At 42.4% G+C, this 21,194-nt stretch overlaps 1 protein-coding gene across 1 annotated transcript in view; it reads right to left on the reverse strand.

Annotated features, from left to right (window-relative positions):
* LOC115381071 (NACHT, LRR and PYD domains-containing protein 12-like) overlaps window positions 1-21,194 on the reverse strand; it is a 132,263-nt gene that overhangs the window by 69,959 nt on the left and 41,110 nt on the right. The window contains exons 8-9 of the mRNA XM_030082372.1: window positions 18,360-18,375; window positions 13,572-13,735 (exon numbers count right to left, since the gene is read on the reverse strand). Of these exons, the coding sequence (XP_029938232.1) occupies window positions 13,572-13,735; window positions 18,360-18,375 (180 nt within the window). The remainder of the gene's footprint in view (window positions 1-13,571; window positions 13,736-18,359; window positions 18,376-21,194) is intronic.

Here is a 21,194-nt window from a genome sequence, read left to right on the forward strand (position 1 = left end):
CAGAGAATGAACCTCAAAAAGAATGCTATTCCAGCGGCCGCAGGAGGAGGACAGGTCGAGGTAACGTGATGCTCATGCTATTCATTTTTTGCTTTACTAATGTCTACAGTTGGCTAGAGTGTTATAAACTTGTTCCTACTCCTTCTGAGCAACAGTGTACAGAATATTGTACTGTTTATGTCCAACTCTTGTTATTGACAGATATACTTGTATCATCCTTTGTTGTTGCTCAAATGAACTAAACAGTAAACATCCTAGCCTGTAATGTTGTCCAGATTGTAAAAACGACCGTTCCCCTTTAAAGTCTATCTCCGCACAAAAAGATAGAAAAAGCGGCAACGGTGATTGCCGAGGGCCTGCGGGGGGGGGAGGTCTCCTCTGAGGAAAATGCGAATCACCTGTGTGCTGGTCAGAGGACAGTGGGGGTGTTGTCTGCACGGGGGTGGGGAGGAGTTCAACTTTTGTGACGTACTCAGGTTTGAAGAGTTTCAAACGAGCTGTTTTCTACCTGAAGGGAGGGGCTGCTGTAAAGAGCAGCAGACTGAAAGAGATTACTCAGACATGCGTGGATGAAGGCAAATAACATTTTAGGGGTGGTTTAAAAGGGAAATCAACTATGTGGCATGCTTAAAACCTTAAAAAGTGGATTTTGCATGATATAGCTCCTTTAAAAAATATGGTCTTCTTAGTTTTGACAGCCGCGCTGGTTTCACTTTGTTTACTGCTAGTAAAGAGCTAGCTAGCTCTAGCTCTAGCTGTTAGTATCTCCGCGCTGCCCGCAGCTGGAGACGGCGTGGAGTGATATGAAGGGAGAGAAAATAGTGCCAAGTGTTTACGAGGTCTGATTTTTTCGCCGACATCGGTTTTGTGATGCAAATATATCACTCTTTCGAACACATATTGGTTTGAGAAGAAAATTTCGTGCCCCCAGCAAACTCGCCGGACGACTTTCCTCTGGATGTAAACCGGACAGGATCTCCGCTCACTGGACGCTGTCAGGGGTCAGTCTGTGTGAATGCACAACACTGCTGACTGGGATGCCATACAGATTCATGTCAAAAATCCCGAACTATCACTTTAATATGTCTCCTTTAAAGCTTCAATTTAAAGATTATTCTAGCTCCATTTTACTGCTGCGGCCCACTCAAGATGAAACTGAGCTGGATGTGGCCCCTGAACTAAAAGACAAAAGACCCCCCCGCCCGGACGAGAACATGGAGAGAAGAGGAGCCACTGATGCAGCCCAGAGAGAAAGAAGAGAAGAGTTTTGCCGTCTGTTGATTTGCGGCATGAATGGATAATAGAAAGACTGAAAGTTAGGCTCAAGCATATTATTCAATGTCAATGATCAAGTCAATGATCCACTGTGTGGGGTGACAGTAGCTCAGTTGGTAAAGCGGGTCGTCTTATAACCGGAAGGTTGGCGGTGCGATCCCCGCTCCCGCAGGTGTAAAACTGTCGTTGTGTCCTTGGGTAAAACACTTCACCCACCGTGCCTAAGTATGAAAGTAGTGTGAGAGTGAGTGGTGGGAGGGGCCGATGGTGCAGATTGGCAGCCTCGCTTCCGTCAGTCTACCCCAGGGCAGCTGTGGTTACAATAGTACCTTACCCCCACCCAGTATGGTGTTTGAAGCGCTTTGGGCTCTGTCAGTGCAGGGTAAAAAGCGCTATACGAGAGAGTAGGGGTGGGTGATATGGAAAAAATGTCATATCACGATTTTTTTAAATTAATATCACGATCACGATTTTATCACGATTCTTTTTTACATTGATTTTTCTAGACTAATTCTAGACTTTTCTAGACCATTTTTTTCCCCAATGTTAAACATATAAAACGTATAAAATGTATTTAAACATGTAAAACCCTAAAAGAAAAAAATAAAATTTAAGCTAAAGAAACTGGCTTTAATTTAAATAGTACAGGTTTTTTCTAATCAAAATATGCAATGAACACAAACATAATAAGTAATGAACAGCAATAGAGTGCACTTTTGTAACACAAAAACTAAACACACCAAATAGATTATTAAAAAGGGTCAATAAAAATGCAAACTTATCTGGTTACCTCTTAAAGGGCAACAATTTAGAACAAGAACAATTTAACTTTAATATCTATAACCTGAGTGAATAATACAGCTGCTTGAGAACAATTTTTTGTTCAGAGATCTAAGCTTTTATCTCCTTTTAAAATGAGGTAAAAGATAATGAACAATAAAGTACACTTCTGTAACACAAAAAACTAAACACATCAAATAGCTTTTTAGCAGTTTTAATGGGATATAGTTTTAATAGTTGCACTATATGACCACTAGAGGGCTCTGTCTCCATTGAAATACAGCCCCTCAGAATCCCATTAAATCAAAGACGTTCCACTAGTTATCAGACAAAAGGGTCATTTCAGCTGTTAGCTTGATGGTATGTTCACTAAGTGTCTTCACATTTCTGTGATTTGTTGTATATAAAATCCCTCATGCTAGCTTGTGAACTGCTAGCGGTAGCTCGCTAGCTAGCATTAGCATCGGTGCTAGCTTCAGTGTCTCTCCCTCCAGCTTTTCGGGGTGTTTCTATGGCGACTGATCTCTTGTAGATCCCGTACTGCTGCTGTAAACCAGCTCTGCCTGACACAGCCTCCACCCAGCAGCAGCTCCAGTCAGAAAAGCTCCACAGCGCTCCGCTAGGTGTTAGCTGCCTTTGCGTCCCCAAACGCAGCACTGGCTGTGCCTGTGTTTTTTTTTTTTTTTTTTTTATCATCGTTAATGTTGCTCTGCATGTATCTATTATGTATGTGGGTAACTGCACTAGAGGGAATATTTAGTTAACGTTATCTGAAGCTTTCAGGTAACATCATCACTCCAAGAAATATATATAGGTGAAAAAAGAACGAGGAGGGGAACATGCCCTATAGATGGTTTAACGATCTTTCTGATTTAAGAGATCGTCCTGACGTTATAATCCTTAACGATCTTATATCGTCTTATTGCACACCCCTACGAGGGAGGATTGGAAAAAAAACGGACAGTTTTTTCAAAGCTGTCACCTTCAAAGTAATCCCCGCTGGTCTGAATACACTGTTGCATCCGTGTTTTCCAGTTTTCAAAGGCATTTGAAAACTCGTGCGTAATGATGCCGTGCAGTGCGTCCTTCGATTTTTGTTTAACCTCCTTGACGTCCTCAAATCTCCGCCCCTTCAGCTCTTTCTTCATTCTTGGGAAGAGAAAAAAGTGACACGGTGCTAAGTCCGGCGAATAGGGTGGGTGAGGCAGCAGGATCATTCCGTTTTTCTCCAGGAACTGCATTACGCCAGGGCCCGGTGTGCCGGCGCGCTATCGTGGTGCAGCCACCACTCGCCATCCTGCAAAAGCTCCGGACGCTTCTGCCTCACTGCTTCTCGGAGCCGCCTCAGGACTTGGTGTAGTGGTCCTGGTTAACAGACTGCCCAGGCGGCACAAACTCGCTGTGTTCGGCTTCCAGAAAAAAGATCCTCGCGGATCTTTTCCTGCGTGCGTGAGGATGCGGGTCGTCCGGAGCGGGGCTTCAATGGTCTTCAATGGACATTTTGCCCTTTTAAAGCACCCATACCACTCGAAAACCTGCGTTCTCCCCAGGGCATCATCTTTATACGCCTCCTGGACCGTGGTGGGTGTTTCTGACGCTGTTTTTCCCAGCAAAAAAAAAAATCGTCAGCGCTGTGTGTGCTTTCCTTGTGTAACTTTATGAGACGATACTTTGCAGAGATCTGCACAAGAACATGCTGTAGCAAGATTTAACAACCAGAAATCTGAAATCATTCTTGTTTTAATTTTATAAACACAGTCCGGGTTCTTTCCGGTTCCCCCTCATACAAGTACCATTTACCACTGCAGCTCCTTTCTTCTTCTAGCAAGCTTTGAAATGTGGAGCTGCACACGGCTCTGCCACAGTCACAGGACTAAAGACCAGAGAAGAAGCTCCGTTTCTCCTGGAGATCCTCAGTGTGGATCACTCTCAGATCAGCCTGATGTCTGACCTTTAGTGTCAACACTACTTTACTGAAACACTCAAACACATAGTTAACTCACTCCAGAGTCTGCAGACGACAGAGTGGACTCTCCAGGAAACCACACAGCTGCTCAACTCCTGAACCCTGCAGAGGGTTCTCACTCAGGTCCAGATGTTCCAGATGTTTCAGGAGGGAGGGGTTGGACTTCAGAGCTGAGACCACAGAAGAACAGCTGGTCTCTGACTTCAAGCAGTAACTCAACCTGAATAAAGAGAGAAGGAAGTGAGATTAGAGGACAGAGTTTGATGTTGAAGTCATTGAGAGCTGAAGAAGGTTCAGACTGGAAGAGTTTAGAAATGTAAAGTCCAAACAGCTGAAGCCACCAGGAGCAGAAGAGCTCTTTTCACACACATCTCAGATCTCCAGCTCACGTTGGGAATCAAATCTATCCGTATCTATCTATCTATCAAGGAGCCTGATCTATACAGACGTTCTAAAAGGGGTTCAGACGAGGAAACAAGAACACATCATAGGGCTTTCTGCAGATTTGATTGCAGAAAGCGCAGTAAACGCAGAAAGTGCAGACAGTGGAAAACAGAGATTTGATTTGTTTCGTTATGTTTTGAGTTAAGTCAACAACAGAGGGTATTTTGGTGTGTTTAAATGAATCTGGAACTTTGAGTTTAAGGAAATATGTCCATGAGTGCTATTTGGAATCTGCGAGTCGGGACCTCCTCCTCAAACGGCGACTTATTATTTTTGGGTTGGACATTGGGACGAAAGAATCGCCGTAACACACAATGAAGATAAATGTACATGTTTCAGAATTAAAAAATTGCCAAATATATCAGAAACAATCACTCATTGCCATTCGCGTGCGTCTCGCTCTGCAGTGCGCACCGCTGCATCATAGATCCAAGATGGCGGCGGCGCTCGTGTGGTTACACTCGAAGATGTCTCGAAGTTGGATGATGCCTCAGTCAGGTGTAACATATCGTTCAAAAGCTTGTAAGATGTAGAACATCAACAAACTTTATTTGAGCTCCCAAGATTAATGACAAGCCCACAAGATGGAGACAAGAGGCAGCACATCACATTCAGGCGCATGACGCTCTTTCACTCTTCTGGAGGATTATGAAGTTAATTTTGGTCAGCAGAGCGTTGATAGATGGAAAATGACCACAAAACGGTAAGGAAATAAAATACAGTATGTTGTGTTTGGTGTGAATAGCACCAATAGGTTGGGGGTGACAGTAGCTCAGACGGTAGAGCAGGTCGTCTCATGACCGGAAGGTTAGCGGTTCGATCCCCGCTCCCGCAGGTGTGAAACTCTTGTGTCCCTGGGCAAGACACTTCACCCACCTTGCGTAAGTATGAAAGTAGTGTGAGAGTGAATGGTTGGTGGTGGTCGGAGGGGCCGATGGTGCACATTAACAGCCTCGCTTCCGTCAGTCTGCCCCAGGGCAGCTGTGGCTACAGCAGTAGCTTACCACCACCCAGTATGGAGAGAATGAATAATGCAATGTGAAGCGTCCTATAAAACCAATGCATGATTATTATTAAACATGCAATCTGAGGTGCTGGCTGTGAAATGGGAAGATCGGCCTGGGTTGTTTTGCCCCTGACGGGAGCTGGTCGGCTCACAGAATATTCTGCCTGCTGTCATCTTAACGTGCAGCTTTTCTCGTTTCATATGAGACCCAATATGTTGGGGTGGAGCAGACGGATCTTGCGTTCTGTTGCATTTTGTGTCGGAAGGTGCGCGCGAGGAGGCTGGTACAGTGTCTGTCGGGTCGAACAGATTAATGCCTCGTTTTATCATCCTGGCATCCTACTGATGTGGGACTACTTTTGTGGTGGTTTGTAGAACATTTTGCTGTGGAGGCTTTGACACCTTAGGTAAGACCAATAGCTGTTTAAGTAACATGCTTGTCTCCAAATGAAACAGACGATATGTTCGAACAAGAGCTGGGCGATATAGCCAAAAAAATTAAATCTCAATTTTTTATTTTTATTTTTGCTTGAAATCCAAGAAATTATCTTAATCATGTTTTTTTCTGTGTAAAGAAACAGAATTGAACATTTTTAAGAAATTGAATATTTTATTGAATGCCAAAACGTCAGCATTTAACTGTATAGGAAATATAGTTATTACTATTTAACAAAAACACATGCATGGGCACTGCATTGAAACAAATAAATAAAAGAAAAAGTGGAAAAAAAATAAACAATTTATTTTAAAAATTCCCACACAGATCAAATTTAAATGGGTTCAAATCCCACACAGATCGAATTTAAGCACCAACAAAACACGCAATTTAAGCTTCATTTTCATTTTTATCATATTTATGCTCTTTATTTCATTTTGTGCCTCTGCCTTTTTTTGTGCCTGTGCATCAGCATTTTCCTTTTTTATTTTTCTGATAATTCAGCCGAGTTCATTTTGGCAAAAGTTGAGGAATGGACCATGTTTCACCGTTAAAAGTGTGACGTACTGTGACATACTATTTACTTGATTGTATTTAATTGATTTGTGTACATAAATAGAACATAAATAGAATCCGTGTATCATTCGTTCAATTGATATTCAATTAAGAATCAAAAGACAAAATATTGAAAAATGTCATTTTTCCTTTTTTTATTTTTAAAATAAAAACAAATAAATGAAAATTGGTTTGTTTTTCAATATCCTGTTTGTTAAGACAGATCAAATAAAGGAAAGTTGAAATATGGCCACAGAGCAGACTTTAATGTGATTTTTCAATTTCTTCAATCTCCGTGACCCGGAAGTTCTATCGTCTGTTTAGGGTGAACGTGTGTGTGTTCCGGAGTGTGTGTTTCACTTGGAGTGGGTGTGTGCACGTGAGAGTGGCTGGGTGTAAAGGTGCGCTCACCTATGGTGCAGATGGAGAGTCAGGGTCGCGAGTAGCCGTATTTTTTGTTGACTGCACTCATTTTTCCATATCCATTTTTTACAGTTTAGCTTCTGGTTTTTTCATGTCACTGTGACACACACGCACACCTCATCACCTCGTGAGGTTAATTAATTGAAGCCTTGAGGTATAAAATTTGCCTCGTTCAGTTTTTGTACTCGAGTTACTTGAGAAATAGTTGCAGCTCTAAATCACTCCGATATTTTCTGAACTTGTCCAAAAGTTCAATTATATTGATGAAAAATATGCTCCACTCTAAAGCTACTCTTAGGTTCAGATATCCCCAAGGATGTCAGACTATTATATCTGGGTGGAGACATGAACAAAGCATTTGCTGGGAATGACTGGTATCTGGGTTAAACTCTGCTCATCACTTGTAAAAAGGCCCTGAAAGAAACTGGTATAAAGTTGAACCGCCTGTTTCAAACAATGGATTGATGTAGTTGAAGGACTTTTTACAATGGCAAAATATTTTTTTCCCCAAAGAAACAGAAGTGAGTTTTGGGAAATATGGGAAAAAGGTCATTGTTTGCTGCAAAGGAAGAGCATGTTGCCCCCTTGTAATTGCATAACGATGGAAAAATAACTTAATTTTGTCCATATAGGTAAACTTGGATTGTTCCTTCTGAGTGAGAGTGAGAAAACAAAGAATAAAAAAGTTAGGCTCAAGCATATTATTCCCCCTGAAGAGTATAAATCTCATGTTTCACATGAGATTTATATTCATGGTAGGAGGGCAATCCCTTCAACCCCCACCCCCCATTTTGGAAAAGGAAATTCAAGAACTGCAACCTCTTCTACACAGAACTCTAAATCCTTCCACATTTGATGATTCATTTGTTTCTAACTTTAGTTGTAAATCACTAAAGTTGAAATGAGGAGTTAATCCTCTTTAGATGAGACTGATCAGACTGATCCTTGTTGTTCATTTGTTCTTTGTTCTTGTGGAGAGCTGAACTGATGTGAAGACCAAACAGAAGCAGAGTCCAGTGGAGGACATGTCAACAGCCACGGTTACTGGACAGAAAGCCAACAAGTCCAGAGTTTGCAGAGTTGCTGAGAGTTTGGAGCTCCAGCTGGGAGATCAGTGACAGCTTGATCCAGGAGAGATCAGCCTGCTTTGAAAGCTGAAGGTCAACATGGAGCGTGTCAGAGGTTCACAGTCAATGATCCACTGCAGCTCCTTTCTTCTTCTAGCAAGCTTTGAAATGTGGAGCTGCACACGGCTCTGCCACAGTCACAGGACTAAAGAGCAGAGAAGAAGCTCCGTTTCTCCTGGAGATCCTCAGTGTGGATCACTCTCAGATCAGCCTGATGTCTGACCTTTAAAGCCAGGGTTGGCGATTTAAATGAGATACATTTTTTTAAATACTGGTTAAAATGATCTTTATGACCCGATGGGAAGCAATTCATAGCGTGTTTTTCAAGTAGTTTGGAAAATATCCGCTACCTACAGCAGGAGTAAAACGGGACTAACAGCAACCAATAGTCTTGAGGGGACACCTTTTTTTAAACCAATCAAATCCCTTCGCCGTTCGACCTGCCCCCTGCGCGTACATGTACGCGTGCACTGACCCTGGTTCAGTGCACACGTAGAAGGAGGGAGCGTCGTTGCAGAACGGCGGAGAAGAATGTTTGGGGGTTCACTCACCGTTCAGTGCGCCATACCTTGGCGTTGTGCAAATAAAGAAAAACGAAGAAACGAAGCGCTGAGGACAGGTTACGCCAGGAACGCACTGCACGCGGAAGTGCCGCGCGCACCGCACCGCACACGCCGCAAACGTCTCCGCTCCCAACGGGAGCTCCTCCAATGGGGTGGGAGCTGGGTGGAGCTAGCTAGACGGAGCCTTGGGGAGATGCTACATGCTCACGCTAGTTTTCCAAGATCGCCAACCCTAGCTTTAAGGCCTCAGTATGCTCCCTTGTCGCTGCTCCGTTGTTCCTACGTGGTCTAAATAAATAAATAAGGAAATTGAAATTGAAATAAGGAACGCCTCTCGCGGGCAGCTGAAAAAAACTGGGTTTTTGGGGGGTGAAAAACGCATATATAACAGCATTTTGCCACAGTTATACCTATTACAGACTATAAAAACACATGAGGCTACTGCATCACACCTACAGTGGCAAGATTGCAATAACTCATGATCAGCTTGAACAGTTTGTATTTGAGGCCTACAGTGACACAGTTATCATTCAAGTATCATCATCATCATGGACAGCAGCTCTCAGCCACTGCACCGGACGGTAGAGCAGCTCAGCAGCTCCTTCAGAGGAGACTGAGACCCTCAGAGCAGGAAGGAGTGATACCACAGGTCTCTCATCCCCACCGCTGTCAGACTGTACAGTTCTACTGTGTAGAATATGAGCAATAATCCTGGACATCATAATATCCTGCACCCGCCCTAAAGAAATTCAGCGACACTTTATCATCCATTCACTCAGCTAAAACATATTGTACATATTATATATCGTACTGTATAATTATATATTGCATCGTATATTGCATATTGTATTGTATATATTATATATTTCCTGTTATATTTTATACAGTTAGATCTTGATTGTCTTTAGCTTCTATTATCAATCCTGGTATGATTTGCACTATCACTTGTTAATTCTTGCACCATTCATTACTTTTGCACCCCACTGTGGGTCCTATGAGCCTATACACCTGTAAATTTCTCCACTGTGAGATTAATAAAGTCTTCTATTCCTATTCTATTCTATATTTATTGCTAAATGTGCAAAATAACATCAAACAGCTGCTGTCTCTTCTGGATTTTAAAATGTTCCTTTTTTTTTATTTTCAACTAAAAAAGGGCAAAATCAAAACTGTAAAACCTTCTGAACAAAAAAACCAACAAGGTTCGGTTTCTAAACTGAAAACACTCCACAGTCTGCAGCAGCAGACACAAATCAATGAACTAAACACGATATATCCGATATGGAAACGGCACAAACTTACATGTCTCTGGAAGCCATGCTGCGCTGCTTTAATAGGTGCGTTCACGATGGCAAAGCCAGAGGTGGACGGAGCGAGACGAAGTAGACGGCGCAGCCGTGGGGCGGAGTTATAAGTCTGCCTCCAACTCGGACAACACTATGTTCTCCATGTTTGTGTTTCTCATGACTCCCACCGTGGGGGGTGTTTACAGGCCCGGCGTCCGGGGTGTCAATTAGGGGGGCAATGCCCCCCCGCCTGTGCCTCCTTGCCCCCCCTGGCTGTCAGAGGGGTAATTTTGTTTTTCTTATTAAAAACAAAAGAATTCATAATTTCTTTTGTGTGTCACATTGTGTTAATTCATATTCAGTTAACTGAAATAAATAAAATTTAAAAAACAAAATAATTTTAAGTTACGTTTTGGCTTCTGTCATGTGAAGCGTGTGTGCTGCTGCAAGTGCGACCAGACGTCAAGGGGGGCAGACTGCCTCGCCCCCTCAGTTCAAAAAATTAATAAATAAGTTTTCAGTCTATTTTGTGCTTAAAAAACAACAGCAAACTCCACTGGCTTGGTCAAATCAATATGAAGTGTTGTGCTCTTCAAAATTCCAGAAAAAAAAAGAGGAGACTCCAGCTCTACTAAAGGTGACAGCTGCTTATTTTCTCATTTGTTTTATTACTATTTGTGCTTTTTAGCAGTGTGATTAATGATCAAACATTGTTGGACATGGTAGAACAGGCCTCTGATCTCTGGATTCTGTTTTTGTGTTGCTCCGTTACTTTTTTGTCACCTTTGAGCAACCCCCCCCCGTTTGTAGCCGCCGCCGCCCCCCTCCCCCCTCTACACTGGGCTGGAGCCGGGACTGGGTGTTTACTTATGCAAATAAAGCGCGTTGTCATCAAACTGATGACGAGTGGGCTGGGGTCCAATCCCCTGCCTGGATGAACCAGAGAGGAGGGCCAGGTAGCCGCAGTGAGTTGCTCTCCAGCAGCTCACGCGGCTACCTCTGTGACCGATCTCGTTTGGGTCTCGCGAGTTTTCGATGCCCTACGTAGGTCCTACGTGTCAGTGACGCTGGGCCACATCTGGGCGGGGCGGCTCAAAATTTTTAAAGGTCTGCCTCTGGCTTCCTCATGTCGAACGCACCTACTGTTTTGATTTCCTTCTTCCCATGCGCTCTGTGACCAACTGACTACTGGCCAATGAGCTGCCGTAGCCTCCTAGGAATGGTCTTTTTTTGACCAATGAGATAAGAGTGATTCTGTGTTGTCAAGCCCTGTTTGTCAGCTCATTGGTCACAGAACGTCAGAGAGCCGGTGAACAATTTACCGTACGTTTTCAAAAAAAAGAAGAAAAAAAAAGCGCATGTTCCATTGCTCACGTTTTGACTCTCACAAAAATACGGAACAAGTGCATCCCTTTTCAGCTCAATGCGGAACGCACACTTTTACGTCCAAATACGGAACGATTCCGTTTTTCAAGGAACGGTTGGCAACTCTAGTTGTATATAAAATCCCTCATGTTAGCTTGTGAACTGCTAATGGTAGTTCGCTCGCTAGCATTAGCATCGGTGCTAGTGTGGCAGTGTGGGGATTCTCTCTCCTCTCTCTCTCTCTCCCTCTTGCTCTCTCTCCTTCTTGCTCTCTCTCCCTCTCCCTCTCCTCCTCTGCCCATGGTGCATACAGGTATAGCTGATTTAGTAATCAGCTGGGGAGTGCTACTTAAGCTGCAGTCTCTCCCCTGTCTCACATCTGTGTGTTCTGGTGTGTCTCTTGCACGGCAGAAGTGATCAGCCTTACCTGGGTTTGCTGATCAGTGTGTCTCTGCGTGGTGTGAGTCTGTTCTCCACACTGTAAGGTCTCTCGTTTCCCCCTGGCATCAGACCTTGTTTTATTAATCGGTGCATCTGGGACAACTTATTGCCCAGAGTAGCCGCCGTATTTGAATGAATGAGTGAGAGCGTGGCGTTTTCTTTTCATTTTGTTTATTTGTGGTTTCGTTTGTGTTTATTGGTTTAGATCAATCCTGGTTTTCCTGTTATTTTGAAATATATTTTGCTTTTGGATTGATCTGTTTCTTTTCTTTCTCTGCAGTTGCCGAGGCTGGTGGTGGTGCAGTGATTCGGGTGGTGGTGCCCCCCTCCGTTGATGTGCTGTGTCCTGGGTCTTGCGTCCTCCCCTTCACGAGTGTGTGCCACATTTACCCTGGTGTTTTTGCTTTATTTCTTTGAGCAGACTCCACTCCCCTCATCCGGCACTGTCCACTCAGCAGCTCAGCAACTGCTCGGTTTTCTTATTTTCTGGTTTCTTTGTTTATTTTCATTCAGTTAACCTTTAGTGTGCATGGTTCTTTTAAAAAATGTTTTACTAATTGCTATTTAAAATAAAGTATTTTAAATCGAGGTCCCATGTCTCTGACCCTGAGTACAACGAACCCGTGTGCCCTTGGGGGGACAAAAGTAATTCCCTGGGTGCAAGTCCCAGAGTGGCGTTGTCGGTCTTACTAATTGGAGTGTCTCCCGCTTCTGCTTGCCACACTAGCTTCAGCGTCTCTCTCCCTCCAGCTTTTCGGGGTGTTTCCATGGCGGCTGATCTCTTGTAGATCCCGTACTGCTGCTGTAAACCAGCTCTGCCTGACACAGCCTCCACCCAGCAGTAGCTCCAGTTAGAGAAGCTTTCACACCGCGCTCCGCTCGTTGTTAGCTGCCTTCGCGTCTGCGAGTCAACTTGAGCGCAGCTGTGGCTGTGGGTTTTTTTTTTTTTTAAACCATTGTTAATGTTGCGCCGCATGTATCTATTATGTATGTGGATAACTGTACTAGAGGGAATATTTAGTAAATATTATCTGAAGCTTTCAGGTAACATCATCACTCCAAAAAATATATATTGGTGAAAAAAGAACGAGGAGGAGAACGTGCCCTATAGACGGTTTAACGATCTTTCTGATTTATGAGATGTCCCGATGTTATAATCCTTAACAGTCTTATATCGTCATATCGCACACCCCTAAACAAAGACACCACCAAGCCGCTAGGCGGGCATGGCGGTGAAATTGCAGAGGAGGGCTTTCTCTTGACGCAAAAGCAAGATATGTTCAGTGACGGCGTAGGGTCGCCGGATTATGAACGACGTTGCTGCGACGGGGAAGCACACTGAGGCCTTTAGTGTCAACACAACTTAACTGAAACACACTCAAACATGGAGTCTGACCTCAGAGTCTGCAGACGACAGAGTGGACTCTGCAGAAAACCACACAGCTGCTCAACTGCTGAATCCTGCAGACGGTTCTCACTCAGGTCCAGATGTTCCAGATGTTCCAGGAGGGAGGGGTTGGACTTCAGAGCTGAGGCCACAGAAGAACAGCTGATCTCTGACTTCAAGCAGCCCTTCAACCTGAATAAAGAGAGAAAGAAGTGAGATTAGAGGACAAAGCTTGATGTTGAAGTCATTGAGAGCTGAAGAAGGTTCAGACTGGGAGAGTTTAGAAATGTAAAGTCCAAACAGCTGAAGCCTCCAGGAGGAGAAGAGCTCTTTTCACACACATCTCAGATCTCCAGCTCACACAGCAGCTACACACCGAGGAATTCTGCTCTTTTTCATGGACACACATGAGCTGAGTTTAACAACAAACACCAGGAAACAAAGCAAAGTTTACTCTGACTGGACAACTCTGGATTCTTTGAGTCCAACAGATTCTACCTTCAGACAGTGAACTGACCTCAGAGTCTCCAGTTGACAGTTTGGACTCTCCAGTCCAGAACACAGAATCTTCACTGAAGAATCATACAGTTTATTTTCGCTCAGGTCCAGATGTTTCAGATGGGAGGGGTCAGACTTCAGCGCATCGGAGATCACTTCACACTCATCTTCATGGAGGTTAGTCTCATCCTCAGGTTCATGAACTCTGTAAGGAGAGAGAGAGAAGACAGGAAGCTACTATGAGAGAAGACACTTTGTTGGATTCCTCCTGTTTCACATCAAGGACTGTTTTCATAGACCAAGCGCGGCGCACCTGCCCTGCAGGTTCATGTGAAATTTACTTCCTTGACCTTTTTGAATCAAGATCATTTTAGCATGAAACTCCTGATGACAAAAACATTAATCAATACAAATTGATGACACATTTTTTATCTCCTCTAAATGTACATTAAAGGGAAAATGTTCAAGTTCTTCATACTCTCATCAACATGTGAGTGGACTAATATGCTTGCTTTATGTAAATGCAGGTTTACTGTTGTTGCCACAATCCAGAACGAGATCAAATACTGTCCAGAATAATCTCCACTAGTGCTGGACACAATTTTGATATCAATATATACCGCGGTATATTTTTATTCAATGACGGTGATCTGAGTTTTAAACAAATTTTCGATACAGTGCATTACAGTATGCGTTTCACAATCATTATTTCCTGTTCACGGCATGGGCGATTCAAGCCGAACAGAAAGCCACAGCAGAGTGATCACTACTCGGCAGCACACCACAGCTGGCTGTCCTCAGCTCAGGCTACAAGCTAAGCTCCACCGCGGGAAGTTTGAGCTCCAAAATGAGAACTCGTGATGTAAACGCGACTGAACAAGCTTCCACAAGATAATTTGTGGCCACAAAATAATAAATCGTGCGCATGAAATACTAATTCGTGGCCACGAATTAGGAGTATCATTCACTGAACAGTCCAGTAATGTTAGCAGCATGTTGACTGATACGGACTTTCAGTCTCAATAACTCCTTAACAAAACATCAGTAGCATACCAAGGGCGCCTCCATCCCATCGCTGTGAGGTGGACGACATGCTGCAAGCTCATTTTTATTAAAAGTATCTGCCTATCAAGTGTCAGAAACAATATTGATTTATATGAGCAGCCAGTGGTGCTGCGGGGTTAAGGGACCGTCTACAATTTACAAGATGCTGCAACAGTGAAGACAAATACCACAAAAAAAAAAAAAAAAAAAAAAAAAAAAAAAAAAAAAAAAACAGTACAGGGATTCGCTGCAGTGTCACCATAATCACTACAACCTTAAGTAATCTGTACTTAACCATAGTAATTCTGAGCACTTTTATTTTTCTTCCTGGTTGAAGCACCTTTCTTTAAATGTATAAGAAAAACTGTGTTGTAGTTTAAAAGTTAAAGCTATTAATATTGAAAAGGTGAGTGTATGGCAGTTATTTCAGTTCCCTGTCCCAGTAATATTTATGTTTGTTGTTGGTCACTCTTTTTTCTGTTTATTGCAGTAATTCTGAGCACTTTTATTTTTCTTCCTGCTTGAAGCACCTTTGTTTGAATCTATAACTATAACATAACTGTATTTAAGTATAAAGTTGAAGCTATTTATATTGAAAAAGGTGAAACTTGCATTTATTTGACAGTGATTTCATATTTCTTAAATAAAAGGTAAACATTTAATTTATTGTAGTTTTTATTTCTAAAATGTTATCCTGGAGGAGCTTCCTGGATACATAATTTCTAGTTTTACAGGGAGTACATTATGTACATGATTCTTAACAGTTTTTCTGAGGCTTTTGTACTATTTATATCAATATCGAAATTATATCGTATCGACCGAACTTAAGACCTATATCGTGATGAAATTTGTTTCCATATCGTCCAGCCCTAATATCTCTATATGACCTCAAACATTCTTCTGCTCAGAAAATCGGCTGGAAGGACATTTTGACCTGAATGGAGCATCATTTAGCAATAATCTGACCATATAGTGTTCAACCAACTACCAAAATGTTTCCAAACATTTTGTCAACTCAAACTGATTGAGCTGATGGATCAATAACACAAAGGCAAAGGTTCTTCTAAACAGACCAAGGTGGTATTGTTCGATTTACTTGACAGTTTCGAAGGCTGTCAGCCTTCTTCCTCAGAGTGTCACGTGATGTTGAGACGTATTTTGTCAGCTGATTTAAACAGGTTTTGGCGCTATTCTCCCACTAGTGGAAGCGGGAGAACAGCGCCATCTGCAGTCCGACTTCTTCAGTACAGCATCCCAGGTGTGTGAAAGCAAAAAGGCCCCCTCATCCCGGTTAACTGTCTCGGGGGCATGTTTCCGAATTTCAATAGCCTCTTTTATCCAGCGTCGGTGTTTATTCTCCTCTGTTCCGATGACTCTCGCTCCATCCCAATCCATAATGTGATTTTCTTTTTTACAATGATCTGAAATGGCCGACTTGAGTTGTTCCTGTTCAGCTTTTCTTTTAGTTGCTCGTGTTAGTGCTGTTGTGGTTTCTTTCTCACATTCTGTTTTGTGTTCCTTTTTTCGTGTGCTGAAAGTCCTCCCTGTCTCTCCAATGTATGTTTTGTTACATAACTTACATGGAATTTCGTAGATTATGTTGCATTTTTGTTCCGGTTGTATTCTGTCTTTGGGGTGTACGAGTATTTGTCTGAGTTTTCTATGTGGTTTTACTGGAGTATTGATGTTGTGTTTTTTCATTGCTCTTTGTACTTTCTCTGTGACGCCCCTGATGTATGGTAGGGTTACCACTGTGGTGCTCTCCATCCTCTCTCTGTTGTTTTCCTTTGTTTTGGGTCTTTTTCTTCTCCTGAACCTGTTTTCTTCCTTTTTGTATTGCCCAGTTGGGGTATCCACATTGTTTGAGCGCTTAGATGATGTGTTGTTCTTCTTTTCTCCTGTCCTCCTCGTCTGTGATTATGTTTGCCCGGTCAAAAAGTGTTCTTATTACAGAGAGTTTGTGTGCTGTGGGGTGTTCAGATGTCCATAAGAGATATTGATCGGTGTGCGCTGGTTTTCTGTAAATGTTTATTATTATTCTGCCGTCCTCTTTGTGGGAAATGTTAATGTCCAGAAAGTTTATTGCATGGTTCTCTTCTTCCTCGTGTGTGAACTGTATTCATCGTGTGGTGTTGATTGTGTTGAGATGTTTTGTTAATTCTTGTGTGTGTCCTTCTTTTATTTTCTCCAGGATGTCGTCCACGTACCTCTTCCACATAATAAGTCCACATTGAGCTGGTGCAGTGTTGATGGCCTTCTCCTCCAGATACTCCATGAAAAAACCACTCATGATGGCCGAGAGGGGGGTCCCCCATGGCGAAACCCTCTTTTTGTCTGTAAATGTTATGTTTGTACTGGAAATATGTTGACGTGGAGACAAAATGTAAAAGCCGGTTATGTCTTCTATTGTTAGATTGGTGCGTTTCTTAAGTGTTTTGTCCGTCCTGAGTCTGTTTTCCACTATGTGCAGGGTAATGTGTATGGGGGTCTTTGTGAAGAGGGATATGGCATCGTGTGAGATTAGGATTTCATCTGGGCGTACTTGAATGTTTTTGATTCTTCTACCAGTTGTCTTGAGTTTTTACAATGTTGATTTGATTGTCCGACTAATGGTTTGATTAAGTCCACCAGTGCTTTCGACAGGTTGTAGGTAACAGATCCTATGCTGTCCACTACGGGCCTCAGGGGGGCATCCTTTCTGCGAATTTTAGGTGTGCCATATATACGTGGAGTGATGTTGGCTGTTGGAATGAGGTGGTTGTATGTGTCTTTGTCTATTTTTTCCTCTGCTAGCAGTGGTTTGAGCAGAACTTTGAGGGGCTTCTTTTTTTCTTCTGTTGGATCCTTTTTCATTATTTCATAAGTATCTGTGTCTTTTAACATGTCCTCCATTTTCTGTTCGTAGCACTTTGTATCCATGACGACCGTCACTCTTCCCTTATCCGCTGGTATTATTGTTATTGTTTTATCATTCTTAAGTGTGTGGATGGCCTTTCTCTCCTCTTTTGTTATGTTGCCCGGCGGTAATTTGGCTGTTTCTAAAATTCCTGCTACTTCGTTCCTGAGTTCTGCTTTTTTTCCTTGACTGGCACGCTAGCTCCATGGCCAATATGAAGTCATCGTACGGTATCTTGTTGGGGGTAATGGCGTAATTAAGTCTCTTGATAAAACTTTTAGTTCAGTTTGTGAAAGTTGCCGCTCGGATAGGTTCTTCACCCACCTATGATTCATTTTGTCTCCCTCTGTATTTTCTTTCCAGTTGTGTGACTCTATCTTTAGTAGTTTCTCCATATGTCTTGTTTCTGTCTTCATGAAGATGCGTTCGTGTGTTGCCTTGAGATATTCTTCCACTAAACCTTTCGTGTGTTCGTCCATAGCGTAGTTGTGCATAAAGCTATCAATGTTTGTTTTCAGTTGTGTGTCTATTGAGTTTACCTTGTTTGCGGTGCACCGTATTCTCTCCTTCAGTAAGGCGAAGTGTGCTCCTTTCATTATCCTTTCGGCATTATGGGTCGGGATGAGGTTTTTTTAGACAGAGGCTGCGTGGGATGATTTCTTTGTCTCAACATCTTCGGTTGAATTTGAGATGGTTTCGGAAACGTGCCCGTTTTTCTTCCAGGCGCCCCAAAGCCCAGAAGTCTTTGATACATTGTAATCCATGACTTGCGCGTAATAGTCCAAAAAAGTTCATTTGGTCCTCAAAAGTTACAACCCAAAGGCGAAAGTTCTTCTGAACAGACCAATGTGGTATTGTTTGATTTACCTGACAGTTTCGAAGGCTGTCAGCCTTCTTCCTCAGAGTGACGTGACACTCTGAGGGATTAGGGATGCACAATTTTAACCAATACCGATAACTGATAATTAACTACTTCTCATGGCCGATACTGATACCAATAAGTTCAAATTTTTATATTAAATATATTTATAATCAATTTTTATATTCAGTATAATCTTAAAATAATCTGCAGTTTGTGTACCAAGGAGAGTAAAAACATGGAAGATGCAGTGATGAAAAAAGTAACACTTTAGCAGCTCTGGCCTGACTATAGCAGCAAATAACAGTACAGACTCTTCACATGTTCATTTATTTTGTGCAAAAATATTAAACAGTTAAAATGACTAACAGTCTATTTTCTCAAACACAAATAAATCAAAATAAAATTTCCTGTAATTGTTTACAAAGGCTGTGAAACTTCTCAAAACTCAGTGTGTCAAATAAAATGATATCAAATCCCAACTAAAACAAAAACTGCATCTTTAAGAAAAGGGTTTCACAGAACTGTGACTTCTTTATCTGTAAAAAAAAAAAGTCAAATATTTTTCAACTATGAAATAAATAAAATGCATTGACATGTCAACCTCAAATCCAAAAACACAAAAAATGAAAATAAAGTGCATCTTTCTGGACTGGAGCGTGGGCATCTGCCTGGGGGGGCGGCTTGGATCCGGGCTCTGTGATGTCCGCCGGCTGTCTGGGCTCTGAGGGCCTCTCTGGCCTGCTTCTGGCCTTCTCAGAGGTCAGAGGTCATATATGCATGATCACTATCACCATCACTGTCACCATCATATTCACATGATCACGTTGATCTTTAATCACTCTTTACATACTGGGTTACCTTGTCTTCTTGTGGTGGTTAGATTAATGGTGATCTGTAGCAGACCTCTCTTGATGCACGCCCCGAGTTTACTACTAGTTACGACTAGCTATATTCAAAAAAAAAAAAAAAAAAAAAAAAAAATACGGTTTGTGGTGTCCTTGCATTTCCCTCCTCCCCTACACCTCCTTTTATTTTTGTGGCCTGGTCTGTTCACTAATATGGTTTGGAAAAAAAGAGGAAAAAAAAAAAAAAATGTATGTATGGTTCTGTAATTTTCTGTGTTGGTTGTCGGCTCTGTTTTGGTGTTGTCTAGATTGGGGGTTTGGGATTGTTCTAGGTTGCGTGTGGTGCGTCGACAACACTGTTTTGTATTGTGACTTTGTACATAGGTTGTGCCGCCGCCCCCCCCCCCCCCCCCCCCCTTCCGTTCTCCCTGTCTTTATCTTTCTCTCTTTCTGTCCCTGCTCTCTGAGCATTTCCGTCCCGGTCCTGTCCGGTAGCCATGCCGGATGCCAGCTTTAAATAAAGGCAGCAGCAGGAGGAGACTCAGTCTCCTCCTGCTGGTAATATTAAAATCTGTTCGGATAGTAAAAGGCTACAATCACACAATATTGCACGCCCCAGCTACCGAACAGGACAAGGGAAAAAATAAATAAATAAATAAATAAATAAATAAATAAATAAATAAAGTGCATCTTTCAAAAGGCATTTTGAGACTTGTTGCAGTTGTAGCTGCATTGGACAGAGTGGAGAGTTCTCTGAAATGTTAGTTGAAAATAAAAATAAAAAAGTACTTTTCCATTTCAACTTAACATCTTTTCCCTTTTCACTTTGTCCAATGCCCTTTTGTTTGTCTTTTCTATTATGTGAGGGCATCAGTGGAAGATTCTTCTTGATAAACAGTAGCATCTCTGCCTTCTCACGCTCAAGTCTGTTTCTTTTTTTTATCAATAACATTTGCAGTAGAAGACATTGTTGCTGTGTGAAATCCAGAGCACCACTGTTCATGCAGCAGGGCTTTTTGCATGTGAAAATCTTCATCTAACCACTGGGCCGTTAAGCTAAGCAGACTGACAAAAATGATGTCATTTCGCCCCAAATCGGCCGATAATTTATCAGACCGATAATTATCGTGCATCCCTAATTATTATGAGAGATAAAATCCAAAAACTGCTCATCTAAATTGACCATATTAAAATACACATGTCTGAAATTTAAGATGTAAACAAAGATTTTGGAAAACCTTAGAGAACGGCCACAACATTAGTCAAAAACTTTTTTCAACTGAGCCCTCCCCCCTTCCAGAAGCACTACTAATAAGCTTTCAGCTTGCCCTCTGCCGGCCTGGCAGACAGCAGCAACCTGTGGAAAATCAAGCTGATTACTAGAGCTAGGACAGATTAACATAAAGTATTGCCTCCACACTTACATCTTTATTTAACTGTGGCTGCTGTAAACAAACCGGCGGGTCTGTCAGGGCCATGGATCCCAAAGGTAAAAACAGAAAGATAGATATTCAAGTAAGAATGGACTGAATCATTTGCTTTTATTGCCAATGCGGAAGGATTGCCTGCATGTTTGCTTTGTAACCAGAAGTTATAAAGACATTTTCAGGGAAGGCATGCTAAATTAACCCAGTTCGCAATGAGAGAAAAAGTGCTTCTGAAGAAATTAGAGAAGCGCAAAGACCGATTTAAGACGTGGATTTCATCTCCAAACTCCACTACTGCTTCAAGTTTTGTTGCAACCTGAGAGATAATAACGCGAGGAAAACCGCCTCTCTCCGCAAAGACGGTGAGAGAAACGACGGGCGCAAATACCGCCCCGCCTCAGAGGAGAGCTGCAGTCCTGTGTGAAGACTGAAGTTTCATCTTACATGCAGGGCTCGACATTATAAATGGCCCGGTGGCCTGGGAGCACTTTTAAAACCGTCCGGGCCAGGAGATTGTGCAATTGGGCCAGTGAAAAATAATGCCTTGAAAATAAATAAATCATTTCAC

The sequence above is a fragment of the Salarias fasciatus genome, chromosome 3 (genome assembly GCF_902148845.1).
Source record: "Salarias fasciatus chromosome 3, fSalaFa1.1, whole genome shotgun sequence".
NCBI lineage: Eukaryota > Metazoa > Chordata > Actinopteri > Blenniiformes > Blenniidae > Salarias > Salarias fasciatus.